The following is a 21,946-nucleotide window of genomic DNA, read 5'->3' as shown; positions in this document are numbered from 1 at the left end:
CAACCCTCCAAGTTGCCTTTGAAAGCAAGAACCAAGTTTATTCCACAGTTGATGTGTAAGAAGAGCTGGAATGGACACTTAATTCATATCATAAATTGTTAATTCAAAATTTTCCATCAGATTTATCCATCTCTCAACTTAAAGATTATGGAGTAATGTACCCATGTAAGTATTTTAACATATACCTAGGTTTTTAGTTTCTAAGAGGCAATATTTAGTTATAAAAATATGTTCACTAAAAGAGATTCTAACAGCTAATTTAGGAGTAGGTGTTTTAGAAGGGCATAAATCAATACAACAATATATTTTCTTTAAATACTAAAAGAACGTAAATATTGTGAATATTTACAGTAAAGGCCCATTTAAATAAATCTGCAAGTCACTGATGTTTGAATACCAATAACAGTTCATCTTTTTTTTTATATTTGAATTTTATTTATTTTTTATACAGCAGGTTCTTATTAGTTACCCATTTTATACGTATTGGTGTATATATGTCAATCCCAATCTCCCATTTCATTACACCACCACCAACTCATCTTTATTGAACATTATGCCAAGCATTTTATAAAGTGTCGTATGTGCATGACTTCAATTAATCCTCAGCAAACCTATGGGCTTGTTGCTGATATAATTCCCATCTTCCAGGTGAAGAACATGAGGTTCAGAGAGGCAAAGCAACTTACCGAAAGTCACACAACTAGTAAGTAACAGAGTAAGAAATTAAAACTACTTTTACTTGACACCATAGTCTGTTTTCTGAGCCACTATTCTGAGATAGCGATAATCTCAAATAGGTGTATGTGACTAGGAAGACTGAGTTTGTTTTTCTTTTTTTTTTTTAATATTTGAGTTATTACTTTTTTTTTTTCTTTTGGCCACACCTCACGGCATGTGGAACTTCCCCGACCAGGGATCAAACCCATGCCCCGTGCAGTGGAAGCACCGAGTCTTAACCACTGGACCACCAGGGAAGCCCCTGTTTTTCATTTTTAAACATTTTTTATTGTAAACTAAAACAGGTATAGAAAATCTCACTGAACAAATTAGTGAATCACTCTTGACCTCCCAGGCAGGTCAAGAACTTTGCCAGCCTCTCCAGAAGCCCCAACATGTGCCCTCATCAGAATCATAGCCCTTCCCTTCAAAAGTGACCACTTGTCCAACACTTCCTTGTGTGACTTCGTAGTTCATCACCCACATGTACATTGCTAGACACCAGAGTTTGGTCTTGCTTTTTTTCTTTTTTAAATGTGTCTTTGAGTCTCTTTCAATCTGGCTGCCCCTCCATCCCTTTCTTTTCCCCACCACTTGTCTGTCAAAGTCCCTGTGGCCATTTGACTTGTTGGTTTTCCTACAGTTGGAAGTTGCTGATCACACAGTCGTGGTGTAATTCAGCTTGGTCCTCTGTCCTCTTTTGGAGTGGAGGTTTTATCTGAGATTTATGCGTGGGGAAATTTGCCCTGAGAGAGAAAAGTGAGACAGCATGAGCAGGGTAACAGGAAAGTAAGTATAGGATATCTGGAGGGGTGGGGTGGTATGGTGTGGGTGGCATATAACGGTCCAGAGAGAACCGAACCTGAGGCCTAGGGAGGGGCCAGTTGGGCAGTGTCCTGAGTGCCAAGCTGAGGCATCGGCATGCAGGCCCAGATGTGGTTCAGGAATGAGAGCTGTGTTTTAAAATAGCAGTGAGCTGAGATCAATTTGGTGTGTTTGTTGGTGGGGGAGGGTGGTGAGAGGTGGCAAAACTGAAAGACACTAGTAACACACAGCCCATCTAAGGAGCAACGCAGGGGACGAACACGGGAAACGGGCAAGAGACCACTCTTGGAAGTCATGTAAGCCCGAGGATTGTCACTAGATAATCAGCTCCAGAACCCTTTTCAGTCCAGAAATTCTGTGATCCCTTTCCTAAGGCATATTGTCTGTTATGTGATGAAATGTCTCTAAATGCCTAAACTTTACTAGGATTTGGGGAAGAGCAATTTGCAAAAAGTATTGCAGATAAACTCAGTCTGCTTCTGGCAAACTGTTGACTAGAAATTTAACTACCTGCTTGGAATGCATGGCCCCCTATATGGTATAAGCACTTCCCTTTTAGTGGCCAGAGGGGCTGTGAGCAAGGAATGCAAAGGCTCCCTTGCATTTGTTCCCTTATCTATAAAATAATGATCATTCTTAACCCATCCTTCCCAGGGCTGTTGTGAGGATTAAATACGGCTGTGAGAGGGTGTTGGGAACTGTGAGGCCTAAGAAGAGTGATAATAATGGTGAGCTGTTGTATCAATAGCAATTTTTCTCATCGTCTTCATACTTGGGATCAGGAATAGGGTAAAACAAATTCCAAGGACACTTTAGGTCAACATAAAGTGATTTGTAATTTTTTGTTAGTTTTTAAAATAGTCATGTTGTTATGTAATCACTAACTAAAAAGTCATTATCTTGGCTCCAAAATCAGAGATTCCATAATTTTTGGTCAGCAAAACCATCTGTTTCCTACACACTAAAACATCTTTTCCCTTAAGCTGTTGCCTGTGTACCATCAGATAAGGTCCAAGAGGCAAGACCCAGAGAATGATTTAAATTTACTCCCAAACTGAGGACGCTTAACAACTGAGTTGATTGAAGAGTTCTGTACTAAAACTAAAACACAGACTGTTTACACAGTCAAATGAGTCTCACTATAAAATGAAATGTAGAATTCAGAGTTTGGAGTTGGTGGATTAGAAAAAGCTAGAGAATACAGAATTCCTTGGAAGGCTGATTTCTAGCAGGCAGGGATGCCTGGACAACAGCAACCAGCCTCCAGTTTCCATTCCACTATGAAGAGACCAGAGCTAAAACCTTGACCTGCAAAGGTCCGGTGGGTGGGTGCACAGGGATGGCAGCTGTGCCCATTGGAGAGCAGCCGCTGCTTGGCTCCACTGGGACCTTCTGGGGGAAGAGCAGTCGCAGTGTGCTAAATGCTCCCATGCTCAGGAAATAGTATCAAGTCTGGATTTCCATGTGAAGTTGGCTTTTAAAACATGGGCAACCCATTCAAAGTTTTTAAAACCAAGTGGGCCATACAAAAGTATCTGCAGATTAGATTTGACCCAAAGGTATTCAGTCCTCTTGAAATGAGATCGAAAATAGGGGTTACACAGAGTTGGATGAATGTGCTTTCTGTCTAATGAGTTAATTAAGTCAGTTGTATTTTTAAATGACTGAACTGCTGTTGCAGTATGGGGTAGTTTCACCATCAGGTGCACTCCTGCTGCTTTCATGAAGAGAGGGAAAAGGACAAGACTTCAGCAAAGCTGTCATTATGGACAATATTTGTGCCCCGCCCCCACAAACTCATATGTTGAATTCCTAACCCCCAGTGTCTCTGGAAGTAAGGGCTTTGGCAGGTGTTTAGGGTTAGATGAGGTCACGAGGGTGCAGCCCTCATGATGGGGTTAGTGCCCTTATTAGAAGAGACACCAGAGAGCTTGCTCTCTCTCTCCTTGTGTGCACAGAAAAAAGTCATGAGAGCATACACTGAGATGGCAGCTGCTTATAAGCCAAAAAGAGAGGCCTCAGATGAAACCTACCTTGCCAGAACCTTGATCTCAGATTCCCCAGCCTCCAGAACTGTGAGAAATAAATGTCTGTTGTTTAGCCACCAAGTCTGGTATTTTGTTATGGCAGCCTGAGCTGACTGATACACTGGTGCTGGCTGGAGGACCAGTAGCAGAAGGGAGAGGAGAGTTTGCTCATAGATTAGCAGGACAAGAGCTGATCAGAACCAGAGCCACCTGAGCATTGGTTGCACTTAGTATAAATTCAGCTTCAGTACCTTTGTAAAGAACTGATAGCCTGTCTGGAAGTTGGGAAGGCAAACCTCCAAGGCTGGTCTACAGCACACACTGAAGTTTGGAATGGGCACTGGGTTAGAAGTAGGTAACTGGTTGGCTCCTAGGACCAAATGTGTGTTTCCTGTTTTGTTGATTTTTTAATGTGTTAAATTTTGAGTATCCAGATTATATCAGAATCACTAATGGATGCCCAAGGACCTAGGTGTTCATCCCAAGTAGTCCATCCTCATTCACATCAACCCCAAGTGGTTGTGTGGACTTTGGGTTGAATTCTGTGTCTCCCTGTGGTCTTGCCTCACCCAGTCTGTTTAATTGAGAGCAAGAGAGAGGCAGCAATTTGTCCTGGAACCAGCATAGGCCCTGGAGTTGGGGCCATCCAGGCTGCGGTTCTGGCCCTCACTGTGTGACCTCTCGTCTTCAAATGGGGCTCATTAACACCTCCCTCTGTTCTGTAGATCAGAGATAATCAACACAAACACCTAACACGTCCTAGACAGTGCCAGCCTCCTAGACGGTGAGGTGGTGAAGGGGGAGAAAACACTACCTTAACAGGTAGAATCTGCCCTGCTTGGGATTCTGATCTTGGGCATAGATTTCTTCTCTAAAATGCCTAGGTTGAAAAAATAATAATAATAAAATAAAATGCCTAGGTTGGTCTGGTCAGGTAATATTTCACTGTTAAGAATCTCATAAAAGATAATATGAGCCGGAACTTCCCTGGTGGCCCAGTGGTTAAGACTGCACTCCCAATGCAGGGGGCCCAGGTTCGATCACTGGTCAGGGAACTATATCCCACATGCATGCTGCACCTAAGAGTTTGCATGCCACAACTAAGCAACTGGCGAGCCGCAACTAAGACCTGGTGCAACCAAATAAATAAATAAAGATAAATATTAAAATAAATAAAATTTTAAAAAGAAAACAAAAAAGATAAGCAGTCTATGCAAAAATGTATAAAGGCACATATTTTATATAAGAGAACTCAGTCCCTCTCTAACCCCAGTGCTAGATGACTTCTAAGAATTTTGATACTGTTGTCTCACAAATAACTGGACTTATCATGAAACAGACTCTTTCTATCCTCCACCATGGGAACCCAGGACTCTATCCTGCTCATCAGCACTTTCCTATTGCTAGTGTTTACTGCATACGTTGTTTAAAATATCATCTAGCATTTAGAGCAAAGAACTTCACATCTGGACCATCCATAACTTCCAAATTCAGGGAGTAAAAGGTGAGGCTGGGTTACTGTGGGCTCCAGATCCCCACGAATACAGGACATAGGGTGGCCGGTTTAAAAAGTTTGTTTTTCTATATGGCTTACAAAAGAAAATGTGTACATTTCCATCATTTTACAAAGCCCCAGTTTAGGGAAATGACTTTGTAAGAGCAGATAAAGGCCTCAGAACTGTTAATGGAAAGTCTCAGTTATACATACAAAGAATTAATGTTTATGCCTATATATTTTTAAAGATTTCTTTTATTACTTATTTAATTTATTTATTTTTGGCTGCGTCGGGTCAGTTGTGGCACACGGAATCTTTCATTGTGGCGCATGGGCTTCTTTCTAGTTGTGGTACACGGGTTTTCTCTCTCTAGTTGTGGTGTGTGGGTTCCAGGGCGCAAGGGCTCTGTAGTTTGCGTCACACAGGCTCTCTAGTTGAGGCGTGAGAGCTCAGTAGTTGTGGCACCTGGGCTTAGTTGCCGCATGGCATATGGGATCTTAGTTCCCTGACCAGGGATCGAACCTGTGTCCCCTGCATTGGAAGACGGATTCTTTATCACTGGATCACCAGGGAAGTCCCGTATGCCTATATTTTCCAACACTGAAAAGGTGTATGGCTTTCATAACAAGGTTATGTGGGGCTTCTCTGGTGGCACAGTGGTTGAGAGTCCACCTGCCATTGCAGGGGACACGGGTTCGTGCCCTGGTCTGGGAAAATCCCACATGCCACGGAGCGCCTGGGCCCGTGAGCCATGGCCGCTAAGCCTGCACCTCCGGAGCCTGTGCTCCGCAACGGGAGAGGCCACAACAGTGAGAGACCCACGTACCGCAAAAACAAAAACAAGGTTATGTGATTACTGTGTATAAATTTTTGACAATTTTCAGTTACTCTCCAATGGCATATAATAAAATTCAATATCTGTGAGGGAATATTTGCCTCATTCCCTGGCCCCTGTCAAGTGTGGCAATGTCTGTGAGCAGGAGAAGAGGAACCCCATGTCCTCAATCTCTTTATTTCAGGGAAAGGCTTATGAAGTTGTGTGGCTTGAGTCCTTGAAGAAATGAGTCATTTATCTTCAGAAAAAAAGGTCATATGGAAGTAATTCTACAAATATTCGGTTGTGCCTAAATTTAGATACTTAAGCTCAAACCCCACCCTTAACACACTAATATTGTACAGGACTCCAAACAGCCCCAGCATTCCAAGACAAGAAATGGAGCATATCCTCTGGCTTTAAATGCAAGAATTGGCCAGAGACAATCTTGTTAGCTCTAAAACAAGCAAGATGAGTTCAGGGTATTTATGCACCCCTTGAGTTTAGAGCAGAAAACTTTATCATTTGCTCAGAGCTGGATGATACCACACTCTTCATGTGACCAGGACTGTCCTAGAACAGCTTGGCATGGTAGAAAACCTTTGCATTCAGACCTTATTACATTGAATACTGACAAATGCACACCTCCAGGCAGGAATGTAGAAGCATGGAAGAGGCCAAAACAGGGGGAAAAAAGGCAATTTGGAGAAAACAAAGAAGGAAGAAGAAAACATTGGAAAAGTAAGCTGTTGTTAGTTAATACCCTCAGAGATAAACATTGCATCCACAATACAGCAGGATGCCACTTAAAAAATACTTTTATTCAGAGAATTAAAACCAGGTCTTGTACATTTTAAAAAATTAAAATAGCAGAAATGAAAAACCATGAGAGACAAAGTTGACATTGAGAGATAAAGTTGAGGAAATTTCCTTAAGAAGCGGAGTAAAAAGATGGAGATAGAAAAACAGGAATAAAAGTTAAGCAAGAGGCCCAGCCCAGGAGGCCCATTATCCAAAAAATCTAGATCCAGGAACAGATACTAGTTTTTTAAAGTAGATGTTATGGACTGAATCTATGTGTTCCCTGCCCCCCCCCCCCGCCAAATTCTTATGTTGAAATCCTAATCTTCAAGATGATGGAATTAGGGTGGAGCCCTCATGAATGGGATTAGTGCTGTTATAAAAGGGACCCCAGAGAGCTCTTTCAAGATTTTTCTGCCAACTGAAAACATAGTGAGAATGCAGTATTTGGAAACCAGAAACAGCCCTCAACAGATGCTGAATCTGTCTGTGCCTTGATCTTGGACTTCCAGCTTACATAACTGTGAGAAATAAAGTATGTTTAAGCCACTCAGTATATGGTATTTTGTTATAGCATCCTGAGCTAACTAAAATGAGCAGAGAACAAAATCAAAAAGTCAAACTTTCCCAGTGCCCAGCCCAGTGGATGAAAATAAACCCTGACACATTCATGTCATTGTGAAATTTTACAATATGGAAACATGAATTTCCTATAAGCTTCCAGGGTGTGGCAGGAGAAGGGGAGAACATTTCTCAGAAAGGAACAAGAATCAGAATAGCCTGGATTTCTCAATAACACTGAATGTTAGAAGACAAGGAGGTGATGCCTTCAAAAGCCTAAAGGAAAATGATTTCCCAGCCTAGGATTCTAGATCCAGTCACACTGCCAATTAAATGAAGAGGGGGAAATTAAGACATTTCCAAATACACAGGGTCTCAGATTTACCTCCCATGAATGTTTTGTAAGAAGCTCCTGAAGGATGTTTTCCACCAAAGTTGGGTAGCCAAGAAAGCAAGGTGGGATTCTCCAAATGGTGGTGAAAAGAGATCCTAAAGTAAGGCAACAGCTTGCAGCTGACTTAGAGCATGACCAGACTGGAACAGGCCAGAGCAGACCAGAGGCTCAGGGAACAAATTCTTCAAGAAGATGAAACTGATAGAAAACCTACGTGTTTGAACATTGTAAGAGGAAGGAGGTTGATGTACCTGAGGAAAAGTTTAAAAGAATTGGACAGCAAAATTACATTGTACATATGACCTGTAAGATTCTGACTGGTACTCACATAATTATAATGCCACCATGATTATATTGGGAGAATGGAAATGCAGGAAGGATGTGTGAGGGAGTGTAAGTTTGGTAGGGGAGAAGATGAAAGACAACTGAATAATGGCTAAACTAGAAAAAAATCAAGGATTAGCAATATACCAGACTATATATGAATAATAGTATTTTATCCAGATCAAATTCCCCAAGTGTAGTCATTGTTTATGGATAAATGACATGATGTCTGCAACTAACTGTCAAATAGCACAGAGAGAGGGAGAGAGAGGGGGAGAGAAAGAGAAAGGAATGTAGATCTAGATAAGGATATTTGGCTGTTCATTTTACTCTTCCTGCAACTTTTCTGAAGGTTTGAAATTTTTCAAAATAAAAACTGGGAGATGAGTAGTAGCATACTTGCATTATTTAGAAGTAGATAGCCATGTTTATCAATTAGCTTAAAAGTTTTAAAGTGTTTGCCTACGGGAATAGGAAGTTAGCATGTTGGAAGGGGGGGTAGGAGGAACCACTGATGTTTTCATGACTAGCTTTGAACAGTGATTTGACTGTTGAACTCAGACATGTACACCTTTGATTAAAAATAAAAACGAAATTAACAACTCAATACATATTAAAGGGAAATTAAAAATCAGTAAAACCAAAACTTTTAAAAAGCTGCTTTTTTATGGAAAGCATGGAAAGATATCCCATGCTCTTGGACTGGAAGAATTAATATTGTTAAAATGGCCATACTACAGATGCAATCTGCAGATTTAATGCAATCCCTATCAAATTACCCAGGACATTTTTCACAGAATTAGAACAAATAATCCTAAAATTTATATGGAACCACGAAAGACCCAGAATTGGCAAAGCAACCCTGAGGAAAATGAACAAAGCTGAAGGCAAAACACTCTCAGACTTCAGACAGTTACAAAGCTACAGTAATCAAAACAATGTGGTATTGGGAAAAAAACAGACATATGAATCAATGGAACAGACTAGAGAGCCCCAGAAATAAACCCACACACCTACTGTCAATCAATCTTAGACAAAGGAGACAAGACTGTACAATTGAGAAAAGACAGTCTCTTCAGCAAGTGGTATTGGGAAAGCTGGACAGTCTTATGTAAATCAATGAAGTTAGAACACTCCCTCACATCATACAAAAAAATAAACTCAAAATGGCTTACGACATGTCACCATAAAACTCCTAGAAAGACTTAAATATACGACATGTCACCATAAAACTCATAGGCAAAACATTATCTGACATAAATTGTACCAATGTTTTCTTAGGTCAGTCTCCTAAGGCAATAGAAATAAAAGCAAAAATAAACAAATGGAACTTAAAGTTATAAGCTTTTGAACAGCAAAGGAAACCATAAACAAAATGAAAAGACAACCTATAGACTGGGAGAAAATATTTGCAAATGATGCAACCAACAAGGGATTAATTTCCAAAATATAAAAACAGCTCATACAACTCAATATCAAAGAAACAAATGACCCAATCAAGAAATGGGCAGAAGACCTAAATAGACATTTCTCCAAAGAAGACATACAGATGGCCAACAGACACTTGAAAAGATGCTCCACATTGATAATTATTAGAGAATTGCAAATCAAAACTACAATGAGGGGCTTCCCTGGTGGCGCAGTGGTTGAGAGTCCGCCTGCCAATGCAGGGGACACGGGTTCGTGCCCCAGTCCGGGAGGATCCCACATGCCGCAACTAAGACCTGGTGCAGCCAAATAAATAAATAAATAGTAAAAAAAAAAAAAAAAAAAAAAGAAGACCTTTAAAAAAAAAAAAAAAAAAAAAAAAAACTACAATGAGGTACCACCTCACACTGGTCAGAATGGCCATCATCAAAAAGTCTATAAACAATACATGCTGGAGAGGGTGTGGAGAAAAGGGAACCCTCTTGCACTGTTGGTGGGAATGTGAATTGGTGCAGCCACTGTGGAGAATTGTATGGAGATTCCTTAAAAACTAAAAAATGGAGCTACCATACAATATGGCAGTCCCACTCCTAGGCATATATTTGGATAAAACTCTAATTCAAAATGATACATGCACCCCAATGTTCATAGCAGCACTATTTACAATAGCCAAGACATAGAAGCAACCTAAATGTCCATCTACAGGTGAATGGATAAAGCAGATGTGGTACATATCTATACCTACAATGGCATACTACTCAGCCATAGAGAAGAATGAAATAGTGCCATTTGCAGCAACATGGCTGGACCTAGAGATTATCACACTAAGTGATATCACTTATATGTGGAACCTAAAATATGATAGGGACTTCCCTAGTGGTCCAGTGGTTATGACTTTGCCTTCCAATTTGGGCAGGGGGTGTGGGTTCCATCCCTGCTCAGGGAGCTAAGATCCCACATGCCTCACAGCCAAAAAAAAAAAAACCCAAAAACATAAAACAGAAGCAGTATTGTAAGAAATTCAATAAAGACTTTAAAAATGGTTCACATCAAAATAAAATCTTAAAATAAATAAATATGATACAAATGAACTTATTTACAAATAAAAATATCACATATAGGGAATCTAAAATATGATACAAATGAACTTATTTGCAAAACAGAAATAGACTCACAAACAGAAAACAAACTTATAGTTACTGAGGGGGAAAGGGGCAGGGGAAGTATAAATTAGAAATTTGGGATTAACTTATACACACTACTATCTATAAAATAGATAATCAACAAGGACCTACTGTAAAGCACAGGGAACTATATTCAATATCTTATAATAAACTAATGGAAAAGAATATGAAAATAGAATATATATATGTATAACTGAGTCACTTTGCTGTACAGCAGAAACTAACACAACACTGTAAATCAACTATACTTCAATTTTTTAAAAAGGTAAAAAAGCAGATTTTGTACATTCAAACAGTGTGGGAAATACAATAGAAAAAATATTATCCACAACAACTAAAGGAACAAGATATTTAGGAATAACTTTAACATGAAATGTGCAAGATTTCTATGAAGACTAGCCCTCTACTGAGGGACATAGAGGAATTATGGAATAGGTAGGAATAGGTCTTATTCCTGGGGAGGATGATTCGATATTTTAGAGGTGTCAGTTGTCCCTAAAGTAAACTCAATGCAATCTCAGTCAAAATCCCAACAAAATGATTTTATGGCTCACTTGTGAGAATACTATAGAACTACAAGAAAGAAATTGGATAACGAATTGCTCAACCAGATTTTAAAATATATTAAAAAGCTACAGAAAATTAAAACTGTGTGGCATAGGCACTGCAAACAAAAGGTCAACAGAAGCAAACAAACTCTCAGTCCAAGTACATGATAGACAGCATGTGGTAAAGATGGCCTTTCCACTAGACATGTGTGTGGGGGGGTGAGAGAGGAGAAATGGATTAATCAAGCAACTGGCTAGCCCTCATATAGATACCCTCCCCTCCACCCCCGTATAAGAAATGATCCACAGAGTGGCCCTACCTCATTTACTTACATGCATGTATATCCCAGCTACATCAAACGTTTAAAGTGAAAAATAAAACTTATAAAATCCATTAAATAAAAGAGTGAACATTCAATCCTAGCCAGTTGCCACACCAAGCCATGAACATCGTCCTTGATTTCATCCTCTTTCTCACCATGTCGCTTTCAATTAACTGCGTTTTGTTTCTTCTACACCTTAAATATCTCTAGGGTCTATATCCAGTCTGTCTCCCCATTGTGAACCCTTCCAACAAGTTGCCTTGGTTCAGGGCAACAGGATCCTACCTGGTGTCTGACTTCTAACATGGTCTGAGTCCAGTACATTTTTCATGGAGCAACAGTTCTAAAACCAGGTATGACCTTTTTGATCCCATGTTCAATGCCCTTCCGTGACTCCTCACTGCTCTCGGGACCAAGTCCAGTGGCTCGTCTTTGGCCCTGCAGCCCTTCATACTCCAACTCCTTCTCTCTCTGGCATCCTCTCTCCTACTTTCTCTGTATCATTCCAAAAATAGTGAACTTCTCAGTTTCTAGAGCTTGCCAGCCTTTTCCCCCAAACCTTCCCGTATGTTCTGTTCCACCCAGAACATTTCTCCCACACCTCTTGTTCTTAAGGTCTGGGAACCTCCAGTGACCCCCTGATATCATGGACTCCACTAATAAAATCATTGTATTTACTTGACCATCTCCCCATAAGAAGTAAGTTTTGTGTGTGCCGGGATTATGTCTGTCTTGTCCATCTTATATCCCCCAGAATTTAGTATTATATCTAGAACATAACAAGCATTCAATGAGTACTTGGTGAATGAATTGAACTGTGCTTGTATAAATCCATTTTTCACAATTAAAAAAACCCAAATTCATGTGGTATAAAATTGATGGTAACAGCAAACAGCAACTTTTGCCAATTGGCATTAATAGAGCCCCGGGCTGGGTCTGAGCCAGTGCTGCGTGGGCTGTTTACAAAATTACAAATTCCTGTTCCAGGGCGGTCTCCTCTGACATCTAGGTATTGGGTTGGCCAAAAAGGTTTTTTGGGTTTTTTCCATAAGATGTTACAGAAAAAAACCAAACGAACTTTTTGGCCAACCCAATATTTTCAACAGTGCCAGCTGCTCAGAATCTGATCCCCTGAGGTTTGGGGCTGGGACTAGAGGTCCCAAATGAGGAGAAATCCCACCTGTGATCCTCTTTTGCTTCCTGCTTCTAGGTCCTTCAGCTGAAGTTGCTTCAGACTCATCTTGTGCACTGTCCTCAACTTTCTACAGTGGAAATGGGATCTTAGAAATTCTAAAAATATTTTCCAACGTTTTCCACGTAAGTACCAGTTTATTTTCTCAAGATTGTGATTGATGAAAACCTGGCATTTTCTTGTAGATATGGGTGGGATTTTTAGGTTAAGGGAGTTGTCAGCTGGCTGAAAGACCTCCTGAGGGCAAGGACAACATGGGTCTGTGGGCAAGTGCATCCCCACGGGCACTCAGGAAGGACTGGGGGAATTGCCTGGGACGAGGGTGTTCTCCGCCTCGGCTCTAAAGTTAATCTGGTGTTCTCTCAATTCCAGTTGGTCTAATGTGTTGCTTCATCTAGATATAAATACAAAGTCCTTTTGATTTAATACTTTAAGGAATCATGAGGCAGCAACGCTGAATAGGAAGGAACTATTTTAATTCCCTCAGCACTCATGCTCCACTTGGAGCAAATGGCAAAGCTTCTGTGACTGGTGGCTTCTGCCTCTCTTTTCTTCTGGATGGCTTTTCAAACTTTGTCAGCAAAAGAGAGGTTAAAAAAGAACAAATAAAATCATTAACTAAGTACGTGAGGGTCGCAACATATTATGCGCTTGCCTGTCAAATTATTTACTCCTTTGGGATTTGGTCCAGCTGTCTTGATGGGTTGGCAGGAGACTTCTTGCAAAGAGGTTTCAAATGGATTTGGAATTTAAATCTAACTTCAGGCAAAATGGTCAGAGAGACCGCCAGGGTCCATAGGTCTGGGTGGGTCTGGCCTGAGGTCACCTGTGAGAGCTGGCTGTGAATGGAGGCTTGTGTGCTCTCAGCACTGGGAGAAGGGAGCCTGCCCTTGTAGGCACTGAACATCCACACCTGATGAGTGGGCCGTCCCTCCAGCTGCATTCATGGCTTAGTCCCTGAGTAGTAGAAAGTTTGTTTGGCATCTTGGAGACAGATAACAGGAGTTGTGATGGACTAAATGGAATGAAATGCAGCAAGTAATCCATTTGGGAGCGATCTTCCCTCAAGCCAAAAACCTCATCATAAACAATTTGCAGAGGATGGGTTGGGAGAGAATAATTGATGATCACAGCTTGAATTTTATAAAAAGTATTGTCTCCATTTCCCATGACAAGATCATCATTAATTTCCACCAAGTGGGGAGGACTCTGCTCACAAATCAACTGTGTGATCTCAAGAGACTGAGTTTACACCCTTCTATTTCCGTGTATTAGAGCCAAGCCTTTTTCCTACTTGGAAACCCCAACTACCCTCAACAAACAGCAATTTTCCCTCACATGATCTTCAGGAATTGTTTACCACAGGACCCTTGGTAAACTAGAGATGCTTAGCAGTTCCTGTCATTTGAGTTTGTTTTGTTTGTTTGTTTTTTTCGAAATACAGGAAATGCACTGGAGTTAACTTTTTCCTGCACCAGACAAAAGCATAGAAGATATAAAAACACTACCTTCCCTTAGCTACAGTAGTAAACAGTGGTTTTGGCTGCTCAGCATCTGTTCTCCATATCTAATGCCTCAAGGCCTTTCCTGCACTGAGTGTGATTGGCGGGTCGGTGTCTCAGGAACCTCCTGGCCAGGACAGTAGCCACTGGCCACGTGTGACTGCTGGACACTTGAAATGTATCTGAGAAACTAAATTTTTAATTTCATTTAAATTAATTTCTTCAAGTTTAAAAACTGATGCTCAATTCAGTTTTTGAAAAGTTATAAATGTGTTTGGAACAATTCAAGTATGTGGATCTACTTTTTCAACTATAAATTATATGAAACCCACAGACAGTTAACTTTTTACAGTTCAAGTATTTCCATTGAAAAGTTAGCTTCCAAATTGAGATGTGTTGTAAATGTAAAATATACTCTGGATTTTGGGGGGGAAAGTGCCCCCAAAGATATCCAAAATATCTTACTGGTGATTTTTTATATTGATTACGTGTTGAAATGATAATATTTGGATATATTAGGTTAAATAAAATATATTGTTAAAATTAATTTCTCACATTTCTTTGTACTTCTTTAAATGTGGCACTAGACAATTTAAAATCACACATGTGGCAGGCACTATATTTCTCTTTTCTTTCCCTGTTCCAGGACAGGCCCCAGTGGCCTGTGAGCTGAGCTTGGTCAACCAGCAGCTCCTCAGAGCTTCATCGGGTGAGGCAGCGGGCGAGGCGCAGACTGAAGGCGGGGGAGGCCAAGGGAGATCAGCCCTGCTTGTCGGTCGCTCTCCCTCCCTGTGTCCTTTCCTGGTGAGACCCTCCAGCCTTTCTTGGTCTTCTGCTTCCATGCCCACCTAGCAGATTCCCTTTAGCACACGTTAGCCAATCTCTTCCCAGGGTTTTCAGCCAGACACCCTAAAACAGATCTGACCAGGATTTGCAAGGAGTGAGTCTCTAGGTCCTCATTTCTCCAGAATCCCTGGTGCATCATTTACCACTGAGGTCACCATCACCAGCACTGGATTGGGACTGGGCTGGGGCAGCTCAAACTCCTCAGGGGATCGATAAGCATGGCTTTAGAGCATCTTCTTTTAAGCATCTGCATGGCCAGTGAGTAAACAGCATACTACCATACTTCAGATGGGAAGGAAAGCAAAGTTCCTGGGATCCCTGCACTCTGGCAGTCAACAGGTGTTTAGTGAGGACTTATTAATCACTCCCTGGGCATTGTTCTAGATACTAAGTGTGTAGCAATGAGACAAAAACACAAGTATACTTCTTGTTGGGAAATGGGGGGATCATAAGGCAAATAAAAAGGAAAGATACATAGTATGTTACAAGACAGACATTCTCAGGAGAAAGCCAAACCAGGGAAGGGGGTAAGGAATGTGTGCATGTGTGTGCGTATGTGTGTGTATGTGTTAGAAGGGCAGAGACATTTAGATAGGGTGATCACAGAGGGAACACCTAGAATGTTACATTTACAGGAAGGGAGCAAGCCTTGAGAATGTGGGGTTGGGCCACCCCCAACTTGTTATGCTGAAGGCTGCTCAAGGCTTCTGGACGCTGGAAGCTGTTGCCTGCAAGGAGCAGTGGTCCTGAGGGGGAGGGGGGGATCAGAGTCTGTGTGAGGACATGATGAGACCCTTGCCTTAATGACATTCTCTACTTCGTATAACTTGATGTGCCATTTTCAAACTTGAATTCGCTTTTGTCGGTTTAAGGGATCACAAGAGAATTTACGGAGCTTCTAGACCAGATACCTTTTGTGGCCAGATGGGTGCCCTACTTCACCCATATATTCCTTGCTAAGAAGGGACTTCAGGGCTTCCCTGGTGGCACAGTGGTTAAGAATCCGCCTGCCAATGCAGGGGACACGGGTTCAAGTCCTGTTCCAGGAAGATCCCACATGCCGCGGAGCAACTAAGCCCGTGCACCACAACTACTGAGCCTGCGCTCTAGAGCCCATGAGCTACAACTCCTGAGCCCGCGTGCCACAACTACTGAAGCCCACACGCCTAGAGCCTATGCTCCGCAACAAGAGAAGCCACCAAAATGAGAAGCCCACGCACCACAACAAAGAGTAGCCCCCACTCGCCGCAACTAGAGAAAGCCTATGCACAGCAACAAAGACCCAACACAGCCAAAAATAAATAAATACATAAAAGTTATTAAAAAAAAAAAAAAGGAGGGATCTCAGCCTCTCACTGGAGGCTGCATGTTTTCAGCCAGCTGACCAGGAGCTGGGGTCTTCTTCGATCCCTAGCCAGCAGCACCCACTTGACTACCAGGGTACCTCTAATCCTGGCCTGCACAGGGGGTTGTGGACTTGAGGCTCACATCTGTCTGTCTATCCAAGTGGACTGGGCCTGTGTGCCTAGGGACAGGTAGCCTGTTAACAGTTGGGTTTTGATGTTTTTCATGCATGCGAGTAATCGAAGTTAAAACTAGAGTAGCCTAATTTCCTGGGAGTAGGTGGAGAGCCTTCCCCTGTACAGAGTGAGGAAGGTTTGGAATCAACAGTCCAGGTCTGCTGGGATAAGTGAGAAAACACAGGAATGTTCTTTTTGCACATTTGTTTCTCATAAGAGTGCCCTATTTTAACAGGAAACAATATATATCGTTTCTAATTAAAAAAAAATCTGGGGTATCCGAGGAATAGCAGAAGGCTGGTGTGGCTGGTATGCAGTAAGGAAAAACCAGTAGAAACGGAAGTCACAGAGGCCAGGGCAGGGGAGCGAGGAGGCATCTGCAGCCTCCACTTTCACTTGTTTAAAAGAGTGAAACGGGACTTTCCACTGGCTGGTAACAACCATCCATGCAGCGGGCAAAGGAGCTTCTGGCCACATGCAATTCTCCACCTGTCAGGTGGGCCCAGAGAGGCACTGCTCAGGACAATCACCCTTTGTTTCCTCACATATTTTGGGGTGAAGATAAAGCAGATAAAAGCCCTTGTTTCACAGAGCTTATCGCAACCACACAAAACATTACACTAGAATGTTTGTGGATTTTCTTCATGATAATCACATAATCACAATGAGAAAGAGATAACAAAAAAAGAAATAAAAATATTGTGTCAGGATCATAAACCCTGAATGCTCTTTGTCCTGAATTGAGGACACGTCCCAGAATATTGTTTATTTGGAAAATTCTAACAATCACTGAATGTGGTTTTGTTTTTCTTAGTTACTCTGACTTCCCTCTGTACCTCGAGCTGATCACAGCACTCTGGCTGCTTAGGCTGCATTCCCCATCAAGAAAATTTTAAAAAGTAAACATGCATTCTCTGAATTGTTAAAATACTCATTAAACACCTATTTCATCAACTGATCTGTCCAAACTGCTGTGCGCACCCCACTTCTGGGGCACTAATATCCCTTTTCAGCCCTAGTGTTTCTCCAGTTACCCATAACCCACTCTGGGTCTGTTGTCCAACCACTGTGCTCATGGGCTGGTGCTCAGGCTTCTGCTCTGTTCTGTTTGCAGACCTATAAGTAAATGATTTGCCCTCTAGCCAACTGCAAATCAGGGACAAGGAGAGCATCCATGTACATGAATTCATTCATTCATACTTTTTTTTGAGTGCATACCAGCCAGGCATGGTTCCAGTACACAAAAAAAGTGGACTCTAGTGAGAAGACAGACCATAAATAAGTAGATATGTCAAGTGATAAGTGCTGTGAAAAGAATGGCAGGTAAAGAGGCTGGAGAGTTTCAGCAGGTGGTGCTGGTTCAGAACAAGTGCTCAGGAAAGGACCTTTCGACAAGGTGACTTAGGAGCAGGCATATGGTAATCTCAGGGTAGGTCTTCCCAGGCAGAGAAAAGAGTGAGAGCCAAGACTCCGAGGCCCAGCTGTCGTGGTCTGTCGTGGTCTCTTGGAAGCACAGTCCAGAAGCTGTTTGGAGGGAGGCAGGTGGGTGAGCGCAGAGAGGTACTGGGGACAAGCTCAAGTGGATCCTTGTCAGCCAAGGTGAGGGTTAGGGTTTTATTCCTAGTGAGATGGAAAGCCACTGCAGCATTTTGAGAGGGTCAGGCTGGCTGCTATGAGAACAGATTTGAAGCCCAGTTAGAAGACTACCACAGTAATCCAGGCAAAGGGAGAGTGGGGAAATAGGTGCAACAGACAAACATTGGTCCCAAGTGCTAACAGGAGGCCCACTGCTTGGCCTGCACCCCTTCCACTCTGCTTGTTGGGGAGGGTTCATCAGGCGCCTGGGAAAAAGAGAGGTCTGGCTGAGGCTACCTGGCTTGACTGAAATCAAGCATTTGTTCATAGCAGTCATTTTCTTAAATACATTTCATTTTTATAATATCCTTTATTTAAGAACTTTACTAATTTAAATCCTTCAGAAGCCTGGGTGAGAAGTGCCTTGTTCTGAATTTCCCAGCAACTGTTGTAGCTTAATTCAAGAAAAATGGGAGATGTATTTGTCTGCAAGCCTTGTGCAGCCTATCTATTGAATCACCTACATGCTACTATTGGTCTTTGCTGCTGTCACCCACTTTAATTTTCTTCGACAAAATGCACACATGCCTATAACATGTAAGTAGATCAGAGTTGTGGGAAGAGCTGGAGTGACATGGACCTGGGGGAAGCCTTGTAAACAGGTTGATGAGGAAATCAGCTCTTCCGTGATCAGCTGAAATTTCTCTTGTGTGTTCTTAAAAGGTTAGAACGTCAACTCCCAGAGATCCTTAACTGGCTGCTCCCTTGGATAAGCACTGCTACACCTTCTGTGACTGTTTATGTGTAGAGCTTTATGGTGACTTCCTGTCGGGCAGCCACAGCCCCTCCTCTCCTGCTGCTGCCCACACTGCGAATCTTGGGTAAAGCCCTGACTGGTGAGCTCTCCCCTTCTTCCTGCCTTCCTGCGTGGGGTCACCCTGAAGGGCTACTTCTCATTTTACAGCTGTGTGGGTTCAAATTCCTGGCAAAACCGGGCTGATTGTCCTGGGTGGACTGCTCAGAGTGAGCCGCAGTGACAACCTGAGGAGACCCCAGAAATGGCCCTGCCACTCCCATGTTTACAGTCATTCACTCACTGTGACTGAGGCATAGTTCCCTTGATCTTACTTTATCCTTTGGAGACTGGAATTTTCCGTTTCAACAACTTTTACTACTCTTTTTTAACATGATTTTATCTGAATAAATTAAAGGTAGGTGAGAGAGGTGAATATGGATCACATTGGGGGGATGGCTGTGGATGTGACAGACATAGATAAAAACAGATCAACTGAAATGAATCAACCACCAACACAGCCAGTTTTTCTCAAAGAGGAAAAAATTATCACAAAATTACAACTACCAGATATAACTTTTAATTCTAATTGTTCAGAAACAATCCTGATTTCTCCTAAGTCACAGCTTTTAAAACTAGTAATAAGGTTGACCAGCTTGGGTTATAAGATTTTATCCACTTTAAATAAGGATGCCTTATAAAGTACTTTATTGTGGTTCACAAGTATCAAAGTGCTTCTATATGGCTTCAGTGATTCCCACACAAGCCCTCAGTAGATATGGGTCTTCTAGGTTTAAAAGTTAATCCCAACGTACAAAAAGAAATACAAGGTGCAGCGAGGTTAAGGCTCAAAGGCAAATGTTTACAAAGCCCACATGACATGGGCTTTGTAAATGTCTGGCCCAACCCCACTCCAAGATGACATTTAAATAATGATTGAAATAATCTCTACGCATCAATAGATTCATGTGATGTGTATGCTTTCTAATAAAACAGTTTTAAAGCTTTCCAAACTCAAAATACTTTCATTTGAAAATTAAAAAAAAATTGCCGGGCTTTCCTGGTGGCGCAGTGGTTGAGAGTCCGCCTGCCGATTCAGGGGACGCAGGTTCGTGCCCCGGTCCGGGAGGATCCCACATGCCGTGGAGCGGCTGGGCCTGTGAGCCATGGCCACTGAGCCTGTGCCTCCGGAGCCTGTGCTCCGCAATGGGGGAGGCCACAACAGTGAGAGGCCTGCATACCGCAAAAAAAAAAAAAAAAAAAAAAAAAAAAAAATTTGCCAGTAACTATTCCAATTCCACAAACTAAAAATGTAACAAGAAACAGGTAAAATTAATTTAAATAATCTATTTTATTTAACTCAATATATCCAAAATATTACCATTTCAGCATGTAATCAATATTAGAAAAGTATTAATGAGACATTTAATTTTTTTTTCATACTGAGTCTTCAAAATCTGGTATATATTGTATACTTTCTTAATTTGGATGTTAAATTTTCATTCAAAATACTTGCTCTGTATTTAGATTTCATACAATTTACATTTGCAAAAGACAATTCACATACCCAAGTTATTCCAAGCATACTTAAAAGTTTTCCAGTAACTGAGTTGAGAATCTATATTTGGATTAATTAAAATTTAAAAAAATCAAAAATTCAGTTCCTCAGTTATGCTGACCACAGTTCAGGTGCTCAAGACTTACAACATGGCCTGGGCTGCAGTCCTTGGCAGCACTGACTTAAAGTGCCCCAAGGATGTTGGCTTAGGGTGTTGCTATTAACAGAATGGTGTTCAGAGAACACTGTCTTTAATCTCCTCTCAAAACTGCATAACTTGCTTGTAGGTTAAACTATCCACTGTTAGCATCAACATTTTATACATAATTAAAATTTTTCTTAATTATATTTTCTCATAAGATGCCATGTCTTCTAGTAACAATCAGATTTTATGTATAAATGCTTCCTGTTGAATTATGAAGAGGCTCATAGCAATACAAACTCTAAAATGACCCAATCAGTCATCCATCCTTCTCCAGTGCAAACATTACCACAAAGTGTTAAACCAGCCCCTAAAACCAATGTTAAAAAGGGGATCCCACAATATTTTTTACAAAGTAGTGATTAAATATTCCTTGAATATTTATTTAAGTGGAACAATTCCTGAAAGTAAAGAAGTGAAAATATTTTTACGCTATGCTTTAGTTCTCCAATTTATTTCATGATTTCTTTACAAGAGAAGCATTTAAAAAATAAATGCTATACACTTAGGTGTTAGACTGAATGACAACAGCTATGAAATTTCTTTTTCACTGAAACCCTTGAAATTATAAAATTTTAAGTGTGACCCTTGAAATGACAAAACCCATTGATTAAAACAGATGCTCAAAACTTTACCAAAGTGAGTAATTAATCCTGTGCTTAAACTGCTGCAAAAGCTGAATGAGATACAAATGCTGGAGCCGATGAATTCTACACCTTGGCCCTCAGGCTTCTGGCTTGGTCCCACAGCTCCATTTTTGCAACTGCCGAGAGGTGAACTTCATCGGGCCCATCTGCTAAGCGCAAAGTTCGCGTTAGGGCATACCTGCAAAAACACAAAAAGCAGGGATGGCAGGACTTAGCAAAGAGGAACCTGATGCTTTAACATCAGTCACTCTGATTCTAAGCCAAGATTATTAGTGTTTGAAATCTCGCCAAGGCAGTGATAAGAAAAATTGCAGTGATAAGAAAAATCAAGGAAAGTCAGCCCAAGGGCTTGTGAAATGCCATTTTCAAGTCCTCACCTTGGGAGTGGAATCTTAAATGGCACAGTGCAGTGGGCTTAATCTCAGTCTTGGTTTGCTGTAGGTACTAGTATTTGCTAGAACTAGGAGATATTTTAGGTAATCCACAGGCCATGAAGAATATATAACATTTATATACTATAAATATATAGTACTATATATTTAGTTCTTTCTTATTAAAAATTGATGGGGGAAACTGATGGGGCACCAGACTCTTATCTCCAGTGTGAGAGAGAAGGTGGCACCATGCCCAGTGGTGATGGGCAGTGGAGAGTATTCCTTCTTGATCCCA

General features: G+C 41.4%; 1 protein-coding gene across 1 annotated transcript in view; it reads right to left on the bottom strand.

The window, feature by feature from the left end:
- Positions 1 to 20,263: 20,263 nt before the first annotated feature.
- Positions 20,264 to 21,946, bottom strand: part of ACAD11 (acyl-CoA dehydrogenase family member 11) — a gene marked incomplete at its 5' end in the record, with an annotated part of 88,059 nt that continues 86,376 nt past the window's right edge. The window contains one exon of the mRNA XM_079923074.1: positions 20,264 to 21,455. Coding sequence (XP_079779200.1) covers positions 21,341 to 21,455 — 115 coding nt within the window. The 3' untranslated portion in view covers positions 20,264 to 21,340. The remainder of the gene's footprint in view (positions 21,456 to 21,946) is intronic.

This window comes from Stenella coeruleoalba, assembly GCF_951394435.1.
Source record: "Stenella coeruleoalba genome assembly, chromosome: 5".
NCBI classification, from domain to species: Eukaryota; Metazoa; Chordata; class Mammalia; order Artiodactyla; family Delphinidae; genus Stenella; species Stenella coeruleoalba.
This window is presented reverse-complemented; position numbering and strand designations above follow the sequence as displayed.